Source organism: Diabrotica virgifera, chromosome 9 (genome assembly GCF_917563875.1).
Source record: "Diabrotica virgifera virgifera chromosome 9, PGI_DIABVI_V3a".
Classification (NCBI taxonomy): domain Eukaryota; kingdom Metazoa; phylum Arthropoda; class Insecta; order Coleoptera; family Chrysomelidae; genus Diabrotica; species Diabrotica virgifera.
Window position 1 is genome coordinate 154,611,017 of NC_065451.1, and position 20,752 is coordinate 154,631,768.

A 20,752-nucleotide genomic window follows, 5' to 3' on the forward strand; every position below is an offset into this window, starting at 1 on the left:
CACGGGTGTTAGTGAATGTATATGTGTTTGTCTTTGTAATCAAAAAATGTGTTGTTTATTCTAAGCAAAGCATCAGAAATGATACCGACCTAAATTAATCATTTTGTAATTAAAAAAGCTACTGCTTCCATGTTCGACTTCATATACAGTTTTTATTGAGCTGTACATATTTTGCTTCCCCTTACTTTTGTAGACATTCGTGATTTTCGTTGGAATTTCCAATTGCATTATTTCTGTATAATTCCTATAGATTTTTACGTATTGGTATTACTTTTAGTTTGTATAGATTATAATAAAGCGAGTCAAAGTTTAATTAATTAAAATATTCACATATGTTAAATAGTATCTACATTGTTTTTCTACAATCGCTCAAAGTTCATCAAATTATAACAATAATTAATTAAATGTTTTATATTAACAACTAGAGTTATAAAAAATCTACATATACGTGGTTTCTTCTTGTCCCTTATAAAAATATTATTGATTCAAACAAGCATTTGGATTAAGTCCTAGGTTTTCCCCTAATCTGGAAGTCGATATTTGAATTCTTATATTGTTTATATTATATTGTTATAATACAGGGTGCCCCGAAAAGATTGGTCATAAATTATACCACACATTCTGGGGTCAAAAATAGTTCGATTGAACCTAACTTACCTTAGTACAAATGGGCTCACAAAAAAAAGTTACAGCCCTTTGAAGTTACAAAATGAAAATCGATATTTTTTCATATTACAGTAGACTCGCGATTATCCGAGTATCGGTCATCCGAGCCCCTCGGTTAACCGAGGCAAAAGTAATAACAAGTGAGTTACAATTTTCAATCTTGACGCAACATCGCCGATTCAAAATCTAAAAGAGGAATAGAGCTTATGCAAAATCAAAGACTTTTTTAAACAGTAATATTGATAAAGTAAATGTTTTTATCTTTTATAGACAGTACTGTATTAATTTTGTCATTAAAATATCCACAGTTATGATTATTTACGTGTTTTTCTATCAATATAACCAATCTCAGTGTTAATAGAGTTTTTCCGTATCCGAGGTAGTCACGGTCCCAGTTACCTCGGATAATCGCGAGTCTACTGTATATCGAAAAATCTTAGAGATTTTTTATTGAAAATAAACACGTGGCAGCAACATCTTAAAAAAAAATTAAAGTGAAATTTGTGCAGCCCATAAAAATTTTATGGGGGTTTTGTTCCCTTAAACCCCCCCAAACTTTTGTGTACGTTCCAATTAAATTATTATTGTGGCACCATTAGTTAAACACAATGGTTTCAAAACTTTCTTGCTTCTTAGTACTTTTTCGATAAACCAGTGTTTAACGAGATATTTTGAATATTTGTCGAATCCACCACATATTTGTATATGGTTAAGTACGATTATAGAGACCTGTTAATAATCTGAAAATTTATTTATAATTTACATTTTTAGGTATATTTTGAAAAAGAAGCCACATCTCGATAAAAGGTGATGTATCAAAAAAATACTAAGAGGCAAAAAAGTTTTAAAAACACTGTGTTTAACTAATGGTACCACAATAATAGTTTAATTGGAACGCACACAAACATTTGGGGGGTTTAAAGGAACAAAACTCCCATAAAATTGGTATGTAAATATATTTAAAAAAGAAGCCGCATCTCGATAAAAACTCACTTATCGAAAAAATAATAAGAGGCAAAAAAGTTTTAAAAACGTTGTGTGTAAAATGGTACCACAATAATGAATTCATTGAAACGTACACAAAAGTTTGGGGGGGTTTAAGGGAACAAAACCCCCATAAAAATTTTATTGGGTGGACAAATTTCATTATAATTTTGTTTTAAGATGTTCCTGACATAATAATGATACACGTCCATTTTCGATAAAAAATCTCTAATAGTTTTCGATATATTGAAAAGAATATATTTTCATTTTGTAACTTCAAAGGGTTGTAACTTTTTTTGTGAGCACATTTGTACTAAGGTAAGTTAGGTTTAATCGAACTATTCTTGACCCCAGAATGTGTGGTATAATTTATGACCAATCTTTTCGGGACACCCTGTATAATGCAAATGTATATGCATTATATTATTATCTTTTTAGTCGTTTTTTTTTTCAATTATTTCGGAAACCGCTTACTAGAAAAACTGAATTCATTCTTTAAGTGAGCGCTTTTTTTTAACCCATACCTAGACCTTGTTATTTATTTTTTACTTTTTTTAATTAATTCTGACGGTTATTCGCTGTCCTTCAAAAAAATGTACCATGGATATTGGATACATATTATTACATTTACTGCACCCAGCGTTGCCAGGCCCAAATAATTTATTTCCCCATATTGTGTTTTAAAAGTTGCCAGATTTTATAAACAGAATTCCCCAGACATAAGGTTTGTTCCAATTCGATACAAAACCGCTCTTGAACCGTTACGCGCATGCGCAATAACGAAAATTTATGCGCAGTTACACATTTCTCGTTACTGCGCATACTCGTAACCGTTCAAAAACGGTATTATTTAGGGAACCCCAGGGAATATCATTGTTCGCGGTAGTCACAATTCACCAAACTGTATTGAATGTGGCCTATATGTGGAATCAGTCACCACGATCTTGTCGTTGTAAAACATTTAATATTCACATAATTAGGAATGGACTTTCTAAAATAACTATTTTTTACTAAATTTAATAACATATTTTAGCCAGTTTGATTTCCCCAGATATTAGTCATTTTAAAAAAGTTTTTCCCCAGTCCCCAAAGTTTATCAATTTTCCCCAGATATGGGGAAAATTCCCCAGACCTGGCATCCCTGACTGCACCAAAATCCACGATTTACTTTGTACCCGTCTTTTTGTCTGACTACGCATACTTAAATTTCAACAATTTCGAATTTTATCTTTTAGGGGAGTGCAATTAGAACGAAAACATGCATTGTTTCGGAAAAATTCAAACAAGCTTATATTTTTCTAAAATTTTTTTTGTTAGTTTATATACGTGTTAAAATAAAAAGTTCTACTCGCAGATTTGGCCGCTAATTGTTTATTAATTGTTTAAACAATGACAATTGTTTTGTATAAATAATTTTAAAAATATCGTTAAATTCATTATTTTACTTTGATCAAATATGTTTCTATTTTGTTTTTGATTATGCTGAATCCGAATATGGCATTGCAATTTGAAAATTCTTATACAGAAGCTCTTATACAGTATGTTTGAGTAGCTAGGAACCACATGGAAAACTTTTTATTATAAATTTTACGACAAAAAGTTATTCTTCATAAAATGCTCTAGATAGTCAAAAATCTAAAACTTAACCATCAGATATCAAATTTTATCAATTTTATACGAGTTATGTCAAAAATATGAATTTCGTTAAAGAGTAAAGTCCACAACCTTTATATTCCAGAATATCAAAAAATGCTATTATGAAAAGTTATTTGAAATTAAAAACTATGTAAGTGTAAACTATGAAATTCATGTAAGGCTTATTTTCCGCCCCCACCGTACTTATGCCCATACATTTTATTTCTTTTTATTATAACCATAAGATAGCTTAATTATTCTTCTTTCAAGTTCAATTTGTGAAATTCCATTTGATCCATTAGTTAAAGAATTACATTAAAATAACTCAACCGTGCACTTCGCCGTACGCTAGTTTACACTGCGCCAATGTTTGTGAGAAGGGTGACTTTAGCGTTATAAATAAAAAAATATAGAAGATACAGATTTAATTTTAGAAAGTTCTTTATATAAGGTTTTTTTTGGAAAATTTTCTGAATTTTTCAATGGTCAAGTCAGTTTTTTTCTAAAATTTATATTTTCGAAGTTATTTAAAAAAACATCTAATTTCGTAGTTCATTTGTTTAATAAAAAATGAAGCACCCGCTTCTCGAGTAGAACTTTTTGATATGTTGTTTATTAAACATTTCTTAATGAAATTACAAAAAGTTCTATCTTGTTTGATTTTTTCTGAAGTGAAAATCTAAATGCACTCCCCTATTTAGGTATATTGTTCTTTAATTAATCCAACATTTTGCAAATATTAGATTAATTCCATCGTTTGTGTAATCAATACACTGGCGGGCAAAAAATTTAGGTCACTAGGGGAATTATACACGTTTAATGCCTTGAATTTCCTAAACCTGTTGTCCGATTTGAGTGATTTTTTTAGTATCTTATAGCTTTATTATTTAAGAATCTCAGTGTATTAATATTGTTGCTAAACAGGTAAATGTCATTTTATACCGGGTGTAACAATCATACTGTGTTTTTTCCTTAAAGTTCGGAACAGTCTGTGGAATATTATAGCGTACATAAAATATTGAAATTAAAACCCAATTGTAGCCTTAGGCTTTCTTAACATTTTCTTCTTTGATCCATTTGCTTATGTTGGATAATAAAAAAGTTAGGTACTTTAACAACTAGCCACGTTTTTCATCAATACAGGGTGTTTCTAAATAAGTGCAATAAACTTAAAGGGGTAATTCTGCATGAAAAAATAATGGCCGTTTGCTTTATAAACATATGTCCACAAATGCTTGCTTTATTTCCGAGATACGGGATGTTGAATTTTTTCTTACAAACTCACGGTTTATTTGTTGCTCTAAAACCGGTTGAGATATGCAACTGAAATTTGGTGGGTTTTAAGAGGTAGTTATTGAACATTTTTTGCATAAGGGATGTATCTAAAATAGTTATACTCGTATGCACGCCAATGGTGAATATAAAATTCTTATTTGTATGTCAAAAATGCGCAATAAGCACCTCTTAAAACCTACCAAATTTCATTTGCATATCTTAACCGGATTTAGAGCAACAAATAAACTGTCAGTTTGTAAGAAAAAATTCAACATCCCGTATCTCGGAAACGAAGCATTTGTGGACATATCGTTATAAAGCAAACAGTCATTTTTTTTAATGCAGAGTTACTCCATAAAGTTTGTCGCACTTATTTAGAAACACCCTGTACTGATGAAGAACATGGCTAGTTGTTAAAGTACCTAACTTTTTTATTATCCAACATAAGCAAATGGATCAAAGAAGAAAATGTTAAGAAAGCCTAAGGCTACAATTGGGTTTTAATTTCAATATTTTATCTATGCTATAATATTCTACAGAGTGTTCCGAACTTTAAGGAAAAAACACAGTATGATTGTTACACCCGGTATAAAATGACATTTACCTGTCTAGCAACAATATTAATACATTGAGATTCTTAAATAATAAAGCTATAAGATACTAAAAAAATCACTCGAATCGGACAACAGGTTTAGGAAATTCAAGGCATCAAACGTGTATAATTCCCCTAGTGACCTATATTTTTTGCCCGCCAGTGTAGAAAAAACTCCTATTTTGTCAGAATAACAGCAAAACAAAAACTAAACTGACACATCATTTAAAATGTTTGAAACTTACAAAAAAAATTGACGCAGGCGCTGTCATAATTCATTGCAAATGTAAATAAAGACAGGAAAATTATGAAATATTCCGCACTAAAATGATAGAAATAAAATGTTAATAGAAATATATAGTTTTGTTTTATAATTAAATGAAATGTTTAACGGACTCACCTTATTGAGTAAATTGAATCATCCATCTATTTCACTTGTCGCTGTCGGTCGTTAGATTTTTCGTTTTACTCTAAAGAAAAGTTACAGCGACACTGTAAAAGCTTGGCTTCAGTAATATTTGTTAATTTTGCTTTTTTTTTCTAGGGAGAGTCTGTAACAACTGGATATGGCAACCCCGTCGGACAATTCGCTTCTTTGAGCGTCGGGCCCAGAGGCCCCATTCTATTCCAAGATCAAATCCTAGTCGATGAACTTTCCCACTTTAACAGGGAAAGGATTCCTGAAAGAGTAGTCCACGCTAAAGGAGCTGGTGCTTTCGGATATTTTGAATGTACTAATGATATCACAAAGTAAGTGAGGTTCTAGTAAAATAAGAGCACAAACTTAAACTCATAGCCTGAAATCTAAACCTCAACCATCAGATATCGCATTTTATCAATTTTATACGAGGTATGTCAAAAATATAAATTCCGTTAAAGAGTAAAGTACATACATACCTTTATATTTCTAAATATAAGTATAAAAGTATATACGTACTAAAAATTATTATTATGAAGAAAAGTTGTTTGGAATTAAAAATTAATTTGAAAGGTTTTATGAACTTTAAAAAATGTCTCTAAAAAATGTGTAAAAAATGTTCCAATCGCTAATAACTTGGAAAGTATCAACTTTGCAAAAAAATTTATAAAACAAAATGTACTCAGAATTGGTCAATCTATCGACTTCCATATTTATTTTGATTGAAAAAATTTTCACCCCCTAGATGGTATTGTTTCACCCCCAGGGCAAAAGCACGGTTCGGCATAGGGTAGATTTTGAAGAAGAGGGTCAACCGAGCTTAAATCCAAATTCTCATTAAAATCGGTGTTGATTCTCAAAATTCCATGGTTTTACAGTTTTTACCGCTGATGAATGGTCTATTTCTAAATTATACAGAATTAAAAAAACAAAAATAAAATAAAAATTCCATTTTTATTCAGTTGCAATGCGAAGGCAAAACAATCTTATTTTTCAATTAGAATACGGAGAGCAGTCCAGCCCTCTGAATCGACGATTTTCGACTCTTGTTGGTGTCTCATCGGAGAGAACGTCGGCCTTCTACTCCATACTCCAATTGATCAACACCGAGAGTTTATCCCCCACACCGCAACTGACGTGAATGGACTAGGTGACTAGCGTCATCTGGCAATTGAAAGATGAAGTAGTGTTCAATCCTAATAGCAATATTAATAATATTTAAAAATATTAAAATATTACTAAAAGATTTTTAAGTTGAAAACTTATTGGTCCATTTCTTTGGTAACACCTCCATGGCTTCTAAAATTATCAAGCCAGATGGATGCTGAAGCGAAGAAGACAAGAGGGAATTCAAAAACTTACAATTCACGACCCCGTCTGTTCAGCTGGTAAATTCCAACAGAAAATGGACCTAGTGACTCAAAGAAGTAACGACCAATATAAAAATAAAATAAAAATTCCATTTTTATTCAGTTGCAATGCGAAGGCAAAACAATCTTATTTTTCAATTAGAATACGGAGCGCAGTCCAGCCCTCTGAATCAACGATTTTCGACTCTTGTTGGAGTCTCATCGTAGAGAACGTATTCTACGTAGAGAACGGGCTGGACTGCGCTCCGTATTCTAATTGAAAAATAAGATTGTTTTGCCTTCGCATTGCAACTGAATAAAAATGGAATTTTTATTTTATTTTTATATTGGTCGTTACTTCTTTGAGTAACTAGGTCCATTTTCTGTTGGAATTTACCAGCTGAACAGACGGGGTCGTGAATTGTAAGTTTTTGAATTCCCTCTTGTCTTCTTCGCTTCAGCATCCATCTGGCTTGCAAATTTTAGAAGCCATGGAGGTGTTACCAAGGAAATGGACCAATAAGTTTTCAATTTAAAAATCTTTTAGTAATATTTTAATATTTTTAAATATTATTAATATTGCTATTAGGATTGAAAACTACTTCATCTTTAAAAAACAAAGTTTTTTGGATCGTTACACACTTTATATTAAAATAGTATATGATTTTTTCTAGATACTCAGCAGCAAAATTATTTTCTTCCATCGGCAAAAAGACCCCAATCGCTATTCGTTTCTCGACCGTCGGCGGTGAGTCTGGATCAGCAGACACAGTAAGAGATCCCAGAGGTTTCGCAATCAAATTCTACACCGAGGAAGGCATCTGGGATTTGGCGGGAAACAACACTCCCATCTTCTTTATTAGAGACCCTATCTTCTTCGCCAGCTTTATCCGCACTCAGAAGAGAAATCCACAGACCCACCTTAAAGACCCCGACATGTTCTGGGACTTCATGTCTTTGAGGCCTGAGACTATGCACCAATTGTTATTCTTGTTCTCAGACAGAGGTGAATATATTTTTTTTATAATATATGGTATTGTATAGTGTAAGTAAGAAATATAATAGAAACACTTTAAGGGGGTGGGCAAGCGGGGTTTTATTTAAAAATTTTAAAATTTTCGTTTTTTTTTATATTATTTTAAATGCAAGTACATAAGTACATACCTACAAGATTATTATATGGAAATTTCGGTCATTTCCATTTGGAAAATTTTTTGGTCAAAATACACTGTTCTGTAATTTTTTTTTTGAAAACTCAATACTTTTTGAGTTATTCGTGGTTGAAAATTGGCCATTTTCATTGAAAAATGACACCTTTTCGGACGTTTTTTCGCGAATATGTTAAGAGCACACAGTAGCGATCAACAGGTAGAAACGAACGCGGTCCAAGATTGCGAAAGGTCTGCGAACTTTCAAAAGTGAGGCAACAGTGCGTCGGTAATTCGACACTGACAGTGACGTTTATACTATCAAAAACAATAATATTTTTATACACTAAGGGCCGGTTGTTCGAACGCTAATCAGCATTGATCACTATCAAATACTTAGTTACTGTCACAACTGTCAATGTCAACTTTGGTTGGGTTGCCGAAAACATAATTATTGATGACAATTATGAAATTAGTTAATCAATTATGTTAATAATTGTTATGTTAATTGACTAACTAATCTCATAATTATAATTAACTATGTTTTCAGCAACCCAACCAAAGTTGACATTGACAGTTGGTGACAGTAATTAAATATTTGATAGTGATCAATGTTGATTAGCGTTCGAACAATGATCATTATCAAATATTTAATTACTGTCACCAACTGTCAATGTCAACTTTGATTGGGTTGCTAAAATCATAATTATTGATGACAATTATGAAATTACTTAATCAATTATGTTAATAATTGTTATGTTAATTGATTAACTAAGCTCATAATTATAATCAATTATGTTTTCAGCAACCCAATAAAAGATGACATTGACAGTTGGTGACAGTAATTAAATATTTGATAATGATCATTGTTGATTAGCGTTCGTTTTTGAAAAAAATAAGATCAAATTATTTTTAAATTTCCTTAAAAACAACCCTCCTTTTTCTCCGTGTAACTCGAAAATGATAAGAGATATGAAAAAAAGATATCGTACAAAAATGTAGGGTTTTTAGATAATATTTCTTTTGTTTTTTTGTTACTGTTGTATACGCTGTGAGCTCGTACTTAGAGGGGATATTTACAAATTCGCGAGCGCCAGTAGTGACAAGTCTGTAAACGTTTACCGGACATTTGACATAAATGTCAAAGTGATTAATTTAAAATTAAAATTAAAAACATTAATTATAAAAAATATTAGTTGGTCAAAGCTGTGGTATTATATTTTTACCTTAAATATACTTACGTTTTAAATACTGAATTTAAGTTTTTTTAATGTTCCGTAATATGTAATTATAAATTAATCTATTAATCTTAGCGCCATCTACACGATAATTGTGAAAGTATCCGAAGTAAGAAATTCATATTTTATTAATAGAACGCAAAATGATTAGCAAATATTTAAAAAAATCGATTAAAATTTAATTACTTTTTTACGATGTAAATATTAAGCGATAACAATTAAATAATAATTTAAAAATTACCGGTGAAAGTTGAATTAGTAATCTGCTAGGAGCGACACCAGCGAAGCTCAGAGCGTATATCTTATTATTTTCAAGTTACATGGAGAAAAAGAAAGATTTTTAAAAAAATTTATAAGTACGCTCTATGATTTGATCTTATTTTTTCAAAAAACCATTCATTTTAAACTCGTTCAACTTTTTAAACATAGAAATACCACTATAATAAAAAGTATTGTAGAAGGAAAACGATGCATTTAAAGTCTGGTGGATGAGGGATTGAATATACTTCTCATTTTTTCTTAAAATACATTAGTCATCAATTTTTTTTGCAGCATATCTCGCTTAGTTTGAATGTAATCGACATTTATTATTGCTCATTTTAAAGGACTTTGTTACAAAAGGTATTGGTAGCATTATACAACACCTAAAATCGACCGTTTCTCTGTTATTTCAAGTTGAATAAACCGATTTGAGTATCTACCAAAAAAAAAACAAACTCTTTTCACATACCATATCTCTTTTGTTGTAATATAACTAGAAGATTTATGAAGTAACGAATTTCTTTGTTTGTTATAAGCTATAAAAATGTTTTATAAGCTTTTTTAGTTAGATGCATACTTTTAAAGGAATTCGCAAAACACCGTCACAAAAGGTGTCATTTTTCAATGAAAATAGACAATTTTCAACCACGAATAACTCAAAAAGTATTGACTTTTCAAAAAAAGTATATAGAACAATTTTTGCTTAGAATTAGAGCAAGGATACACCAGGCGGCGCGCGTCGAGTCGACGTCGAGGCAGCCTAAACACATGGCGCGGTGTAACAGCGGCAGCTATGCTACGATTTCAAGTATTTGTATTTCGTTGTTGCCAAATTTAGTCACGTATTGGCTGCTGTACGATACGATGTCTGAAAGACGATTTGTCTTTTGTAATAAATGCAAGTTTACTTTATCTTAGATTAAAGAAAAAAAGAAACGCAGATATTGGATACATCCTATCATAAAGGAACGAAAGTATAAGGAATTTTTTAACACATTTTAATATAATAAAGGCCCAGAGAAATTTTTTTAATTTTACAAGAATGTCTAAAAAATATTTTCAGCAGTTATTAGTAAGTATTAAAGAGCCATGTTCAAGAAATAACACCGTTATGAGGGAAAGCATATCACCTAAGAAAAACTATTTATAATGCTAAGAGGCTATCCATTCTATGGTACGCCACTGAACAAATACAGGTGTTACATTGATGCCCCTCTATTATACCCTATTAATTGTGAAATAGTGATGTTTCACAAATTAATATTAACAAAAAAATTATTCAAATTAAAGTCAAAGTATGTATCGAGAAAGGCGAAAACCAGAATATACAAAACCGTAATAAGAGCAACAGTCGCCTACGGATGTGAGACATGGGTGCTAAATAAAACAGAAGAAGAAATTATAAAGAGTTGAGAACGGAACGTACTGAGAGCTGTTTTCAGGGGAATGAATACAGATACAGAAGAAGGCTGGCATAGAAGCATCAATCAAGAATTAAGGATGCTTTGCAAGGAACCAAGTATAACAAGATACACAAAGTCATAGAGAATCAGGTGGGCAGGTCATGTCGAGGGGATGGATAAGGAAAAAATGCCGAAGATGGTACTGCTAAGAAGACCAGTTGGGACTAGGAGACGAGGTAGACCAAGAAAAAGACTGCAAGAAAGTTTCAGGAATATATAGTATCGATGGAAATTATACACTGGAAAGAGAAGGCGAAAAATAGGATATAGTGGAGAACCATAGTTCAGAAATGTCTACATAGACATCAAATAAAATTATATATATAAGTTATTAGTATAAACTGTATTATGTAAAATTGTAAATACAAGGCCTGTAGACTGTAGAGCATAATAAATAAAATAATAAATAAGGTAAAATAACTGTTTATTATCTGTATTTTTATGGAGTCAATAATTTTATTTTTATTAAAGTCAATCCAATTCTGCCAAATAACTCAAGTCAAGGTCAATGGTTACAGATTTGAAAATTCTGTTTGACTGTTTGTGAAATTAGTTTCAAGGTGTTTGGAAAATAATTTATTTAGTAGATTACTTTTTTTCCAGATAGAAGTCCCAATTAATATGTACTTAATTAAGTTACCCTTTAAGCTATAAGATAAAAAAATTAAAAATACAAGGAGTCCCATATAAAAATAATGATATGGGAGATATAATTGATATGGGAGTAAAAAATTCAAGTAAAAATATAGTTCGAGTCTGTAATTTCCATCATTAAACCAAATTTGGCAACACTCACAACAAAATTCGCTAGAAAACAGCTCAAACGTCTGTGTTGTACCACGATACACGCATATATGATATGCCGTCGAAGTCGTAAAACCGACTTGCGACATATGGATTCTAGGATGGGTCGCGGGAACGTCGATGCAACGAAAATTTTAAGAGCGCCTGGTGTGTGTCACTGCATCAAAGTATAGTAAGGGATGCGTCGCTTTCGTCATCTCAGCGGGGGTTCAGTCGACGTACGCCGCCCCGTCTGTGTTAGCGCTTAGGTTCTCTAGCCACTTCCGGGGCTATTTTAACCAAAAAATTTTCCACACACCCTTGAAGGGGTGGGAACCGCGCCCAAGATAAAAGCGCCATAGTATGTAGAGTAGACTTTGAATTAGGAGATAAGTAGAAGCTATTCTCAAAATTTCATTAAAATCCATGCAGTAGGATAGAATTCGGAGGTAATATGTTCTTGCTCTCATTGACTGGCGTAATGCGAAGTACGAAGCGTTTAGTTGGGGAGCAGTTCCTTACTTGAGTGTAATTAAGTGTATCAATATTTTAGTTGTTGTGTTGTGCAATTAATATTCCGACCAATTACAAGTATATTAATAAAAAAAGACTCGGTTTAAAAAATATTTTTAGGTTTTGTATTTTTAAAATAAATAAAAATAGAACGGTAACATGCTTGCATTTCTTGCAGAATTTTAAAAATGTTGAACTGTATAATTAAGTTCATTTTAGACTTAACTATGTTTTTATAAAGTTGTTTTCGTATCAATAATTATAACGATAACAAGAGTAATTACGAAAGATATTCTATATCAGTTATCAACGCAAACATGCGGTAAGAGGAAGGGTCCCTGTAAGGTTAAATGTAAATAAAAAAGGCCCAAAATTAATTTTAGTACATACGATATGTCCAACGTACATACCTAAGTAAAAAATAAATATTTTTGAAACCAGCTGCCGCACTATAGCTTAAAGCAGAACTACCAAAACCTACAAATCTGCCCGTCTATTATATTTCTTACTTGTTTTATACTTTATAATGAGAGTAATGTAATATCCGAATTATTCTGTTTCAGGTATTCCTGATGGATACAGACATATGAACGGATATGGATCCCACACCTTCAAGTTTGTCAACAAAGAAGGCCAGGTACATTTTTGTAAATTCCATCACAAAACTGACCAAGGAATACAAAATCTCGATGTCAATAAAGCTGATGACTTGTCTGCATCAGACCCTGATTACAGTAAGTATTTTTTTGTATTAAAAACTTAAGAATATTATTCTATTCACAAAAGCCATATATACACCCTCTGAGGATCTTTAATGAGAGTGAAACGTACGTAAGGGCGTTTATGACGCTCTCTGGACGAACTGAAATATAAGACGTCTCTTGAGATCGTTTTACAGCGTATTATTTTGTATTAGTTTTACTCCTGAGTATCGGGACCAAGTTTCGATGGAATTTGGTGATGAATACTTTCGATGATCTCTTCTTCTTAAGGTGCCTGTCCGTTCCGAACGTTGGCGATCATTCTGGCTATGATGACTTTGTTAGTTTCTATACGGAATAGTCGTGTTGAGGTCTTTCTATACCATGCTCTCAGGTTAGCAAGCCAGGATATTCTTCGTCCTGAGGCCATTTTTCCTTCAATTTTACCTTGTAAAATGTATTGGAGTAGCTCGTATCTGCCTTGATTTCTCATTATATGCCCTTCACGATGAGTACTGCAGCTTACGGCCCTTCACGATGTTGACTAAATCTGCGGTTGTGTTCATCCTCCGTAGTACTTCTTCATTGGTAACTTTGTCTGTCCATGGTATCTTCAGGATCCTTCTGTACAACCATAGCTCAAAAGCTTGAAGTTTTGATAGAGTTTCCGCCTTCAATGTCCACGTTTCTACTCCGTATAGAAGCACTGAGTACACGTAACATTTAAGGAGCCTTATTTTTGTTTTTAGAGTGATGTCATGGCTCTTGAACACAGAGCTCATAGTCAATAATGCACTCTTTGCCTTTCCGATGCGATATTTAATCTCTTGAGTATTGTCTTACGACGCATTGATTATAGTTCCCAAATAGTTGTATTGTGAGACACGTTCAATTCTCATTTGGTTCACATACAGATTTACTCCAGTTATGTTTTGCTTGCTGATGATCATTAGCTTGGTTTTGCTGGTGTTTATATCTAGTCCATATGTTCTACTGGTTTCAGTTATTTTATTCATTAAGTTTTGCAGCCCTTCTATTGTATTGGAAAACACTATTGTATCATCTGCATATCGCATGTTACTGAGCTTGACTCCATTTATTGAGATGCCTTCATCAATATCTTTTAGAGCCTCTTCAAAAATGTGCTCTGAGTACAGATTGAATATCAGCGGTGAAATTATGCATCCCTGTCTCACTCCCCTTAAGATTTTGACCTGATCTGTATATTCTCCATCTATTCGGAGCACTTCTGATTGATTCCAATACAGGTTAGCTATTATTTTCAGGTCTCTTCCGTCAATCCCTGTCCTCTTCAGCACTTTCATCATTTGTTCGTGTCGGACTCTATCGAAAGCATTTTTGTAGTCAATCAGGCATGCAAAAACATCACAGCTGACATCTCTACATTTCTGAAACAACAACTGCACGCTAAATAAAGCCTCCCTCGTACCAACGGCGTTCACAAATCCAAACTGATTGGGCGCAATTTGTTCTTCGCATTTTGGGTAAATTCTATTATAGATGACTTTTAAAAACATCTTGACAAGATGGCTCATTAGGCTTATGGTCCTATAGTCTTCACAAACTTTTGCTCCTGGTTTTTTGGGCAACGGTACAAACTCAGATTTGAGCCACTCTGCTGGTATCTTTCCTGCCTTGTATATGTCATTAAATATTTCAGCTATTATTTTTATTTGTGCTCTATCTAATAGCTTTAGCAGTTCTGCAGGTATTTCATCAAGTCCAGGTGCCTTTCGATCCTTCATTTGTCTGATGGCTGTGGTTACTTCTTCTGGTAGGATTTCGGGACCTGAATTATCTTCAATAGTTCCTGTTCTAAGGTCGTGGAAAAGTCCCCAAGTATTCTTCCCATACTCTCTTTTCATCTTCTTCGGTTATGGCAAGATTGCCTTCATCATCTGTTATTTTTCCGCTGCTGCGTTTTCGGAACTTTCCAGCTATTTCCTTCGCCTTTCGATGGACATTGAGATTGTCATATCGACTCTGATACTCCTCTATTTTTTGACATTGTTCTGTTTTTTGTTTCTCTTTTGCTTGAACCAAGCGAACCACTTTCGATGATAGGAACCAATAATTACGGTTTATGAGAAATGTCAGCGTCGCACCACCCTAACTATTCCCCCTACATCCAGAACGACCTAATGGAATGAACCTGGACTGGAGAACTGGCGGACACTCAACCGCATACCCATATAGGTGTTGACCCCTGTAAAACAGAACCTCATTAAATGGGGAATCAAGACAGATAGCGACGCACTTTGTGAATGTGGGGAAATACAGAACGTGGAGCATCTTGCAGACTTTGCCCATCATAGTGCACCCTCGATGATGTAAGGCTCTCAAATACAAAGGGTGTAGACGTAGGCCGATATTGGGCAGAAAAACTGTAGTCGGATCCAGACACGAAAAAGTAAAAGTAAGGTGATGAATAGACAGGTAGTGAGGTACAAATTTTAGACCTCCCGTGTCTTTGGTAGTATTAAAACCGATTTAAATAGTTCTGTGATTAAAAAATATAAGTGTTGTGCAAAAAAAGTATGTAAGACATTTTTCTGCATAAATTGCGATGAATTATATCATGATAGCTGTGCAAAGAAGAAAAATATCAAGTTTTTAAATAAGAATCATGTGGTATGTGTGAAAAAAATGTCAACAAGGATATTATATTTAATGCTCAATTAGATGAACTAAGATCTGAAAATAATATGTTAAAACAGGAAGTGCAGTTATTAAATAGATTAATTGAAGAGTAAATCTTATCTTAAAGGAAAATAACCGCCTATTAGTTGATAGAATATCATCCTAAAATGTAACCTCAAATAAGATCGATTTTAATAACCAATCTAACACTAACAATCGAGGAACAGTGCCTACTTCAGTAAATAATCGAATAATTAAACCAGTTTGTGATTGTGATGAAGTGATAAATACACAGCACACATTCAAAGTGAACCCAGAGTTGCCAAAAATACAAATGTCCTTTTCTGAAGCTACCAAACGACATAGTAGTTCAAATCACACAGAGAATGGCAACCTTGATAGTTCCAACGCTATATCCAGTCAATCAACCTCATCAACCTCCCTGCCGAACAAACAACAACAAAACGTGCAAGTGAAAAATAAGAAACAAAGTCAAGCTAACACGAAAAAAGTTTTTGGGGAAAATGTATCAGAAGACTTTGGTGTCCAAAAAAGAGCATGGCTCTATCTTTATAGAATTAAGCGAGATATAACTGCTGAAAGAATCTCAGACTATCTAAAAAAACAAGAAGTTTTCAAAAACGCTAATATTATTGTGAAAGAGCTACCCACTACTGAAAATCAGAATAAATGTTTCATGTGCGGCGTAGATTTCGAACTAAAAAACGAGATCTATAAATCCACTGTATGGCCAAAAAATGTAGCCTATAGAAGATTTGACTTTAAAAAGTACCATCAGTATAGTCCACGAAATCAGGATTTTTAGAAGGTCCTCTTCCTAAATCAACCCAAAAGACACAAGTGAAAAGGAATACGGCATTATCCATTATCAATTTGAATATCCAGAGTATTAATAACTGTGTTAATGAACTAAGTGAGTTTCTGGAAGATTTTTTAGGTAAACGAATTTTATGTCTGTCTGAGCACTGGCTGTCGGATTCGCAAATACAAATATTAAAAATTGCTAACTTTAAGTTGATATCCAGTTTTTGTCGTCCACCGAATCTATATGGAGGCGTCGCAATTTATTGTGATGAAAATATAGTGGCTAGTACTATACATTGGTTTGATGATCTAATTATTAGTAATATTTTTGAGTGTTGTGCTGTGAAGATTACTAGCTGTAAGTTAAATTTTATTGTCATATGTATATACCATGCATCAAGTAGTGATAATGATATATTCTTAACACAACTGAATGCACTACTTACTATAGTTTTTCAAAAAAACATAAAGACTTATATATCAGGTGACTTCAATATAGATATGTTAGTTACGTCAAAATATTCTCGATATTTTTCTAACCTATTAGAATCGTTTGATCTTAAACTTGTTTATAAAGAAATCACACGTGAAAATAAGAGTGGCGGTTCCTGTCTCGATAACTTCATAATAAATAAAATGGAAGACTTCTCTTCAAAAAATTTAAAAACTCATTTTTCTGATCATTATTGCCAGGCACTGTTTTTAGATCTGCACAATCTAAAAAATGAAACAAAACATAAAATTCGATTTATGTCGAACGAAGCTATTGAAGATTTTTGTTGTGACATTTGTAACGAACTTTTTGAAAATGTTTACTGTGCTCAATCAGTAGATGCTAAATACAATGCATTCATCAACACCTTCTTGTTGTACTTTAACAAACATTTTCCTCTTAAAATCACAAATAATAAAAAGCCTAAGTTTACATTTAAAACACCTGAACTAATAGCTGCCAAAAATGAAATGATTAATTTTCAGCGCTTATCGGCTCAGTCGTTAGAATTCAAACAATTGTTTAAAAATTCTCAGCAAATATATAATCAGTTATTACAAAAAGAGAAGAATAAACACTATGATCATGGATTAGCTAATTCAAAAAATAAAAGTAAAACTTCTTGGCAAATCATAAATGAACTTACACAACATAAAAAAACAAAGAATGGTCAGCCATATTTTGAGAATACTCTTATAGGTGCAAATTTATTTAATCTTTACTTTAATGAAAAAGCTTGTACATTAATAGCTAATGAACTTCCACAACAAGGTACGTATAAATGCGACATTCCGCACAATAAAACACCTTTATTTTTAAGCAAATATCTTATGAATTACTTTCAGAAATAATGCAAAAAATTGAATCGAAAAAGAGTTCAGGATATGATGAAGTATCCATGTACTTGTTAAAAAAATGTTTTCCTCATATTTGTAAATCTCTTAGACATATAATAAATTTTTCGCTTCAAACTGGGAGCTTTCCTACCAATCTGAAATTTGCGATTATTAAACCCTGCCTAAAAAAGGGTGATATCGATTCTTTTGATAATTATAGACCAATTAGTCTGCTTAGCTCATTTTCAAAATTTTTTGAATTGGTTGTCCATGATCAACTGTTTCAGTTTTTCCTTAAAGAAGAATTATTCAGCCATAGCCAGCACGGTTTCTTTAAAGGTAGGTGCACCGAGACTGCTCTATTTGAATTAACTAATGAGATATATAATTGTTTGGATGCTGGGTATGTCTCATGTGGGATTTTTCTGGATTTAAGCAGGGCCTTTGACTGCGTTGATTTTGATGTTTTATTTGTGAAGCTTGAACACTACGGGGTTAGAGGTGTGGAATTAAATTGGTTAAAGAGCTACATTACTGGACGTGCACATGCACTAAAAATTAAGGACAAAACAATGCAATATGTGCGGTCAGAGCCTCTGGCAGTGTCTAGGGGTGTTCCACAGGGAAGTGTTTTGGGACCGCTAATATTTATTATCTACTTAAATGATTTGGCATCAGCTGCTAAAACTAAGGAATTAATTATTAACTATGCATATGACAGTACACTGTTGGTTTCTGCCCGAAATTTACCTGAACTAGTTCTGGCAGGTAACTCTTTGATGTCAGAAGTAGAAAACTGGTTCTTGAATTCAAGACTAGTTTTAAATCCTGATAAGACTAAAGCTGTATTCTTTAAAACAAACCGAGGTCCAGACATACCTGACAATATTAACCTAAATCAACATTTGATACCCTTTTCTGAGTATGTCAAATGCTTAGGGGTTTGGATTGACCAAAACTTAGATTTCACATATCATATCGAGAATCTATGCAAAGAACTAAGCCGAGATTGCTATGGTTTGAGAATTCTTGTAAAAAATGTTAACATCAATGTAGTAAAGTCATTTTATTTTTCTAATTTTTATTCGAGAGCTCGATATAATATCATAGTATGGGGAGGTAGTAGTTCTTTTAGCGAAGTTTTTATGATACAAAAAAAAAGCAATACGCGTCATGAAGCAATTAAAATACTCTGAATCATGCAGGAGCCATTTTAAATCGCTAAATTTACTAACTATACCAGCTCTATATATATACGAGTGTCTCAAACTTGTATATACCAACAAGCAGTACTTTCAGCCATTTAACATATCTCACAACTTTGATACCAGAAACAAGTTCAACTACAATATCCCTTACAATAGGCTCACATTACTGGAAAAAGGAGCTTTATATGCAGGTATACAATTCTACAACCACCTGCCTCTACACTTGAAGATATCTGATGATATCTCCATGCTAAAAAGGGAAATTGTAAGCTTTTTGTGTAAATTAGAACCGTATACAACAAACGATTTTATGAATAGTACATGGAACTAACATATCTAAATGTACCTATATAAACTTATGTAAGTAGTGCACTTGCTAATTATTGTTTTTTTCACTTTTATGTAAGTATGTCATAATTTGAAAATTGTATCTTCGACTGGCTTTTTACATTTCTTTTTGTTTAAACTTTATGTATTTAAGTGTAATAAATTTTATTATTATTATTATCCAAAGAGTAACATAAAATGATGACGCATGCCCTTTTCGACAGAATGCCATGTTGTTCTTTAGTTTACTAAATTGAAAGCTTTGATGTTGTCAAAGGACATAATAACATGTGTGGTAATATTAAATTATTTATCATAATATCATATTTTATGGTTCAATTAATATACCTACATTGCATGCATTTAAACCATATCGTAACACCACCAATATCTTGTTTTTTGTTTATTTTTGTACTCCGATAAAATAAGTTATTTTTAAAAGTGAATGTACTTTAAATCATGCTAATCGGTTTTAAAACCATTTTGATATTGTTACTAAGTTACCTAAATACTTTCAATTTTGTACCTTATCTCATTGTGCAATTACTGTAAAGTAGTAATTATCTCACAAACACAATAAACATTTTAACGGTTTTTGAGATAGATAAAATAATTTTGATACAATGATGTGACCCTAGAATTGAAGTGGCTGTACTTTAATTTTGTACCTAATTGTGCTAATTGTGCTAATTAATGTAAAGTAGTAATTATCTCAGAAACACAAACATTTTAACAGTTTTTGAGATGTGTAAAATAATTTTGATACAATGATGTGACCCTAGAATTGAAGTGGCTATACTTCCAATTTTGTACCTTATCTCATTGTGCTAATTAATGTAAAGTAGTAAAAGCCTACCTTTTGAGATATGGGCAGTTAAAGTTTTTATTCCTCTACTTTTATCATGAAAATATTGTTTATTATTTGGTTTTATTTATATTGCTATACGTATTGATTTACATATAATGTTGCTAATTTGATTTTATTTTTAGTATTTTTTCTAAAAATAAATAAAAACTGTACATACCGCCTTCTTCCATTAATTTTAGTTTGTATAACTATCCTTTATCTGAATGAATGAAGGGGATATGTGGCATAAAATAATACTCTATAATCAGTTTTACAGAAATTTATGTAATTGAACACAAAATAATCTTCTTCTTCATGTGCCGTGCTCGATTATTGAGCGTTGGCTATCAAATTGGCTATAGTAATTTTGTTAATGGCAGCTCGGTAAAGGGCTGCAGAGGATCTGTTAAACCATTCTCATAGGTGTTTAAGCCATGACGGTCTTCTTCGACCTGGCTTTCTTCCGTCTACCTTGCCTTTTATTAAATGGAGTATATTATACAGAGTGCGTCTTATGTACGGAAAGCCT

The 20,752-nt window shown here is 32.4% G+C and overlaps 1 protein-coding gene across 2 annotated transcripts in view; it reads left to right on the forward strand.

Annotated features, from left to right (window-relative positions):
• LOC126892258 (catalase) overlaps positions 1-20,752 on the forward strand; it is a 540,038-nt gene that overhangs the window by 63,117 nt on the left and 456,169 nt on the right. For both annotated transcript variants that reach the window (XM_050661766.1, XM_050661765.1), the window contains exons 2-4: positions 5,697-5,902; positions 7,594-7,925; positions 12,889-13,059. In XM_050661766.1, coding sequence (XP_050517723.1) covers positions 5,697-5,902; positions 7,594-7,925; positions 12,889-13,059 — 709 coding nt within the window. The remainder of the gene's footprint in view (positions 1-5,696; positions 5,903-7,593; positions 7,926-12,888; positions 13,060-20,752) is intronic.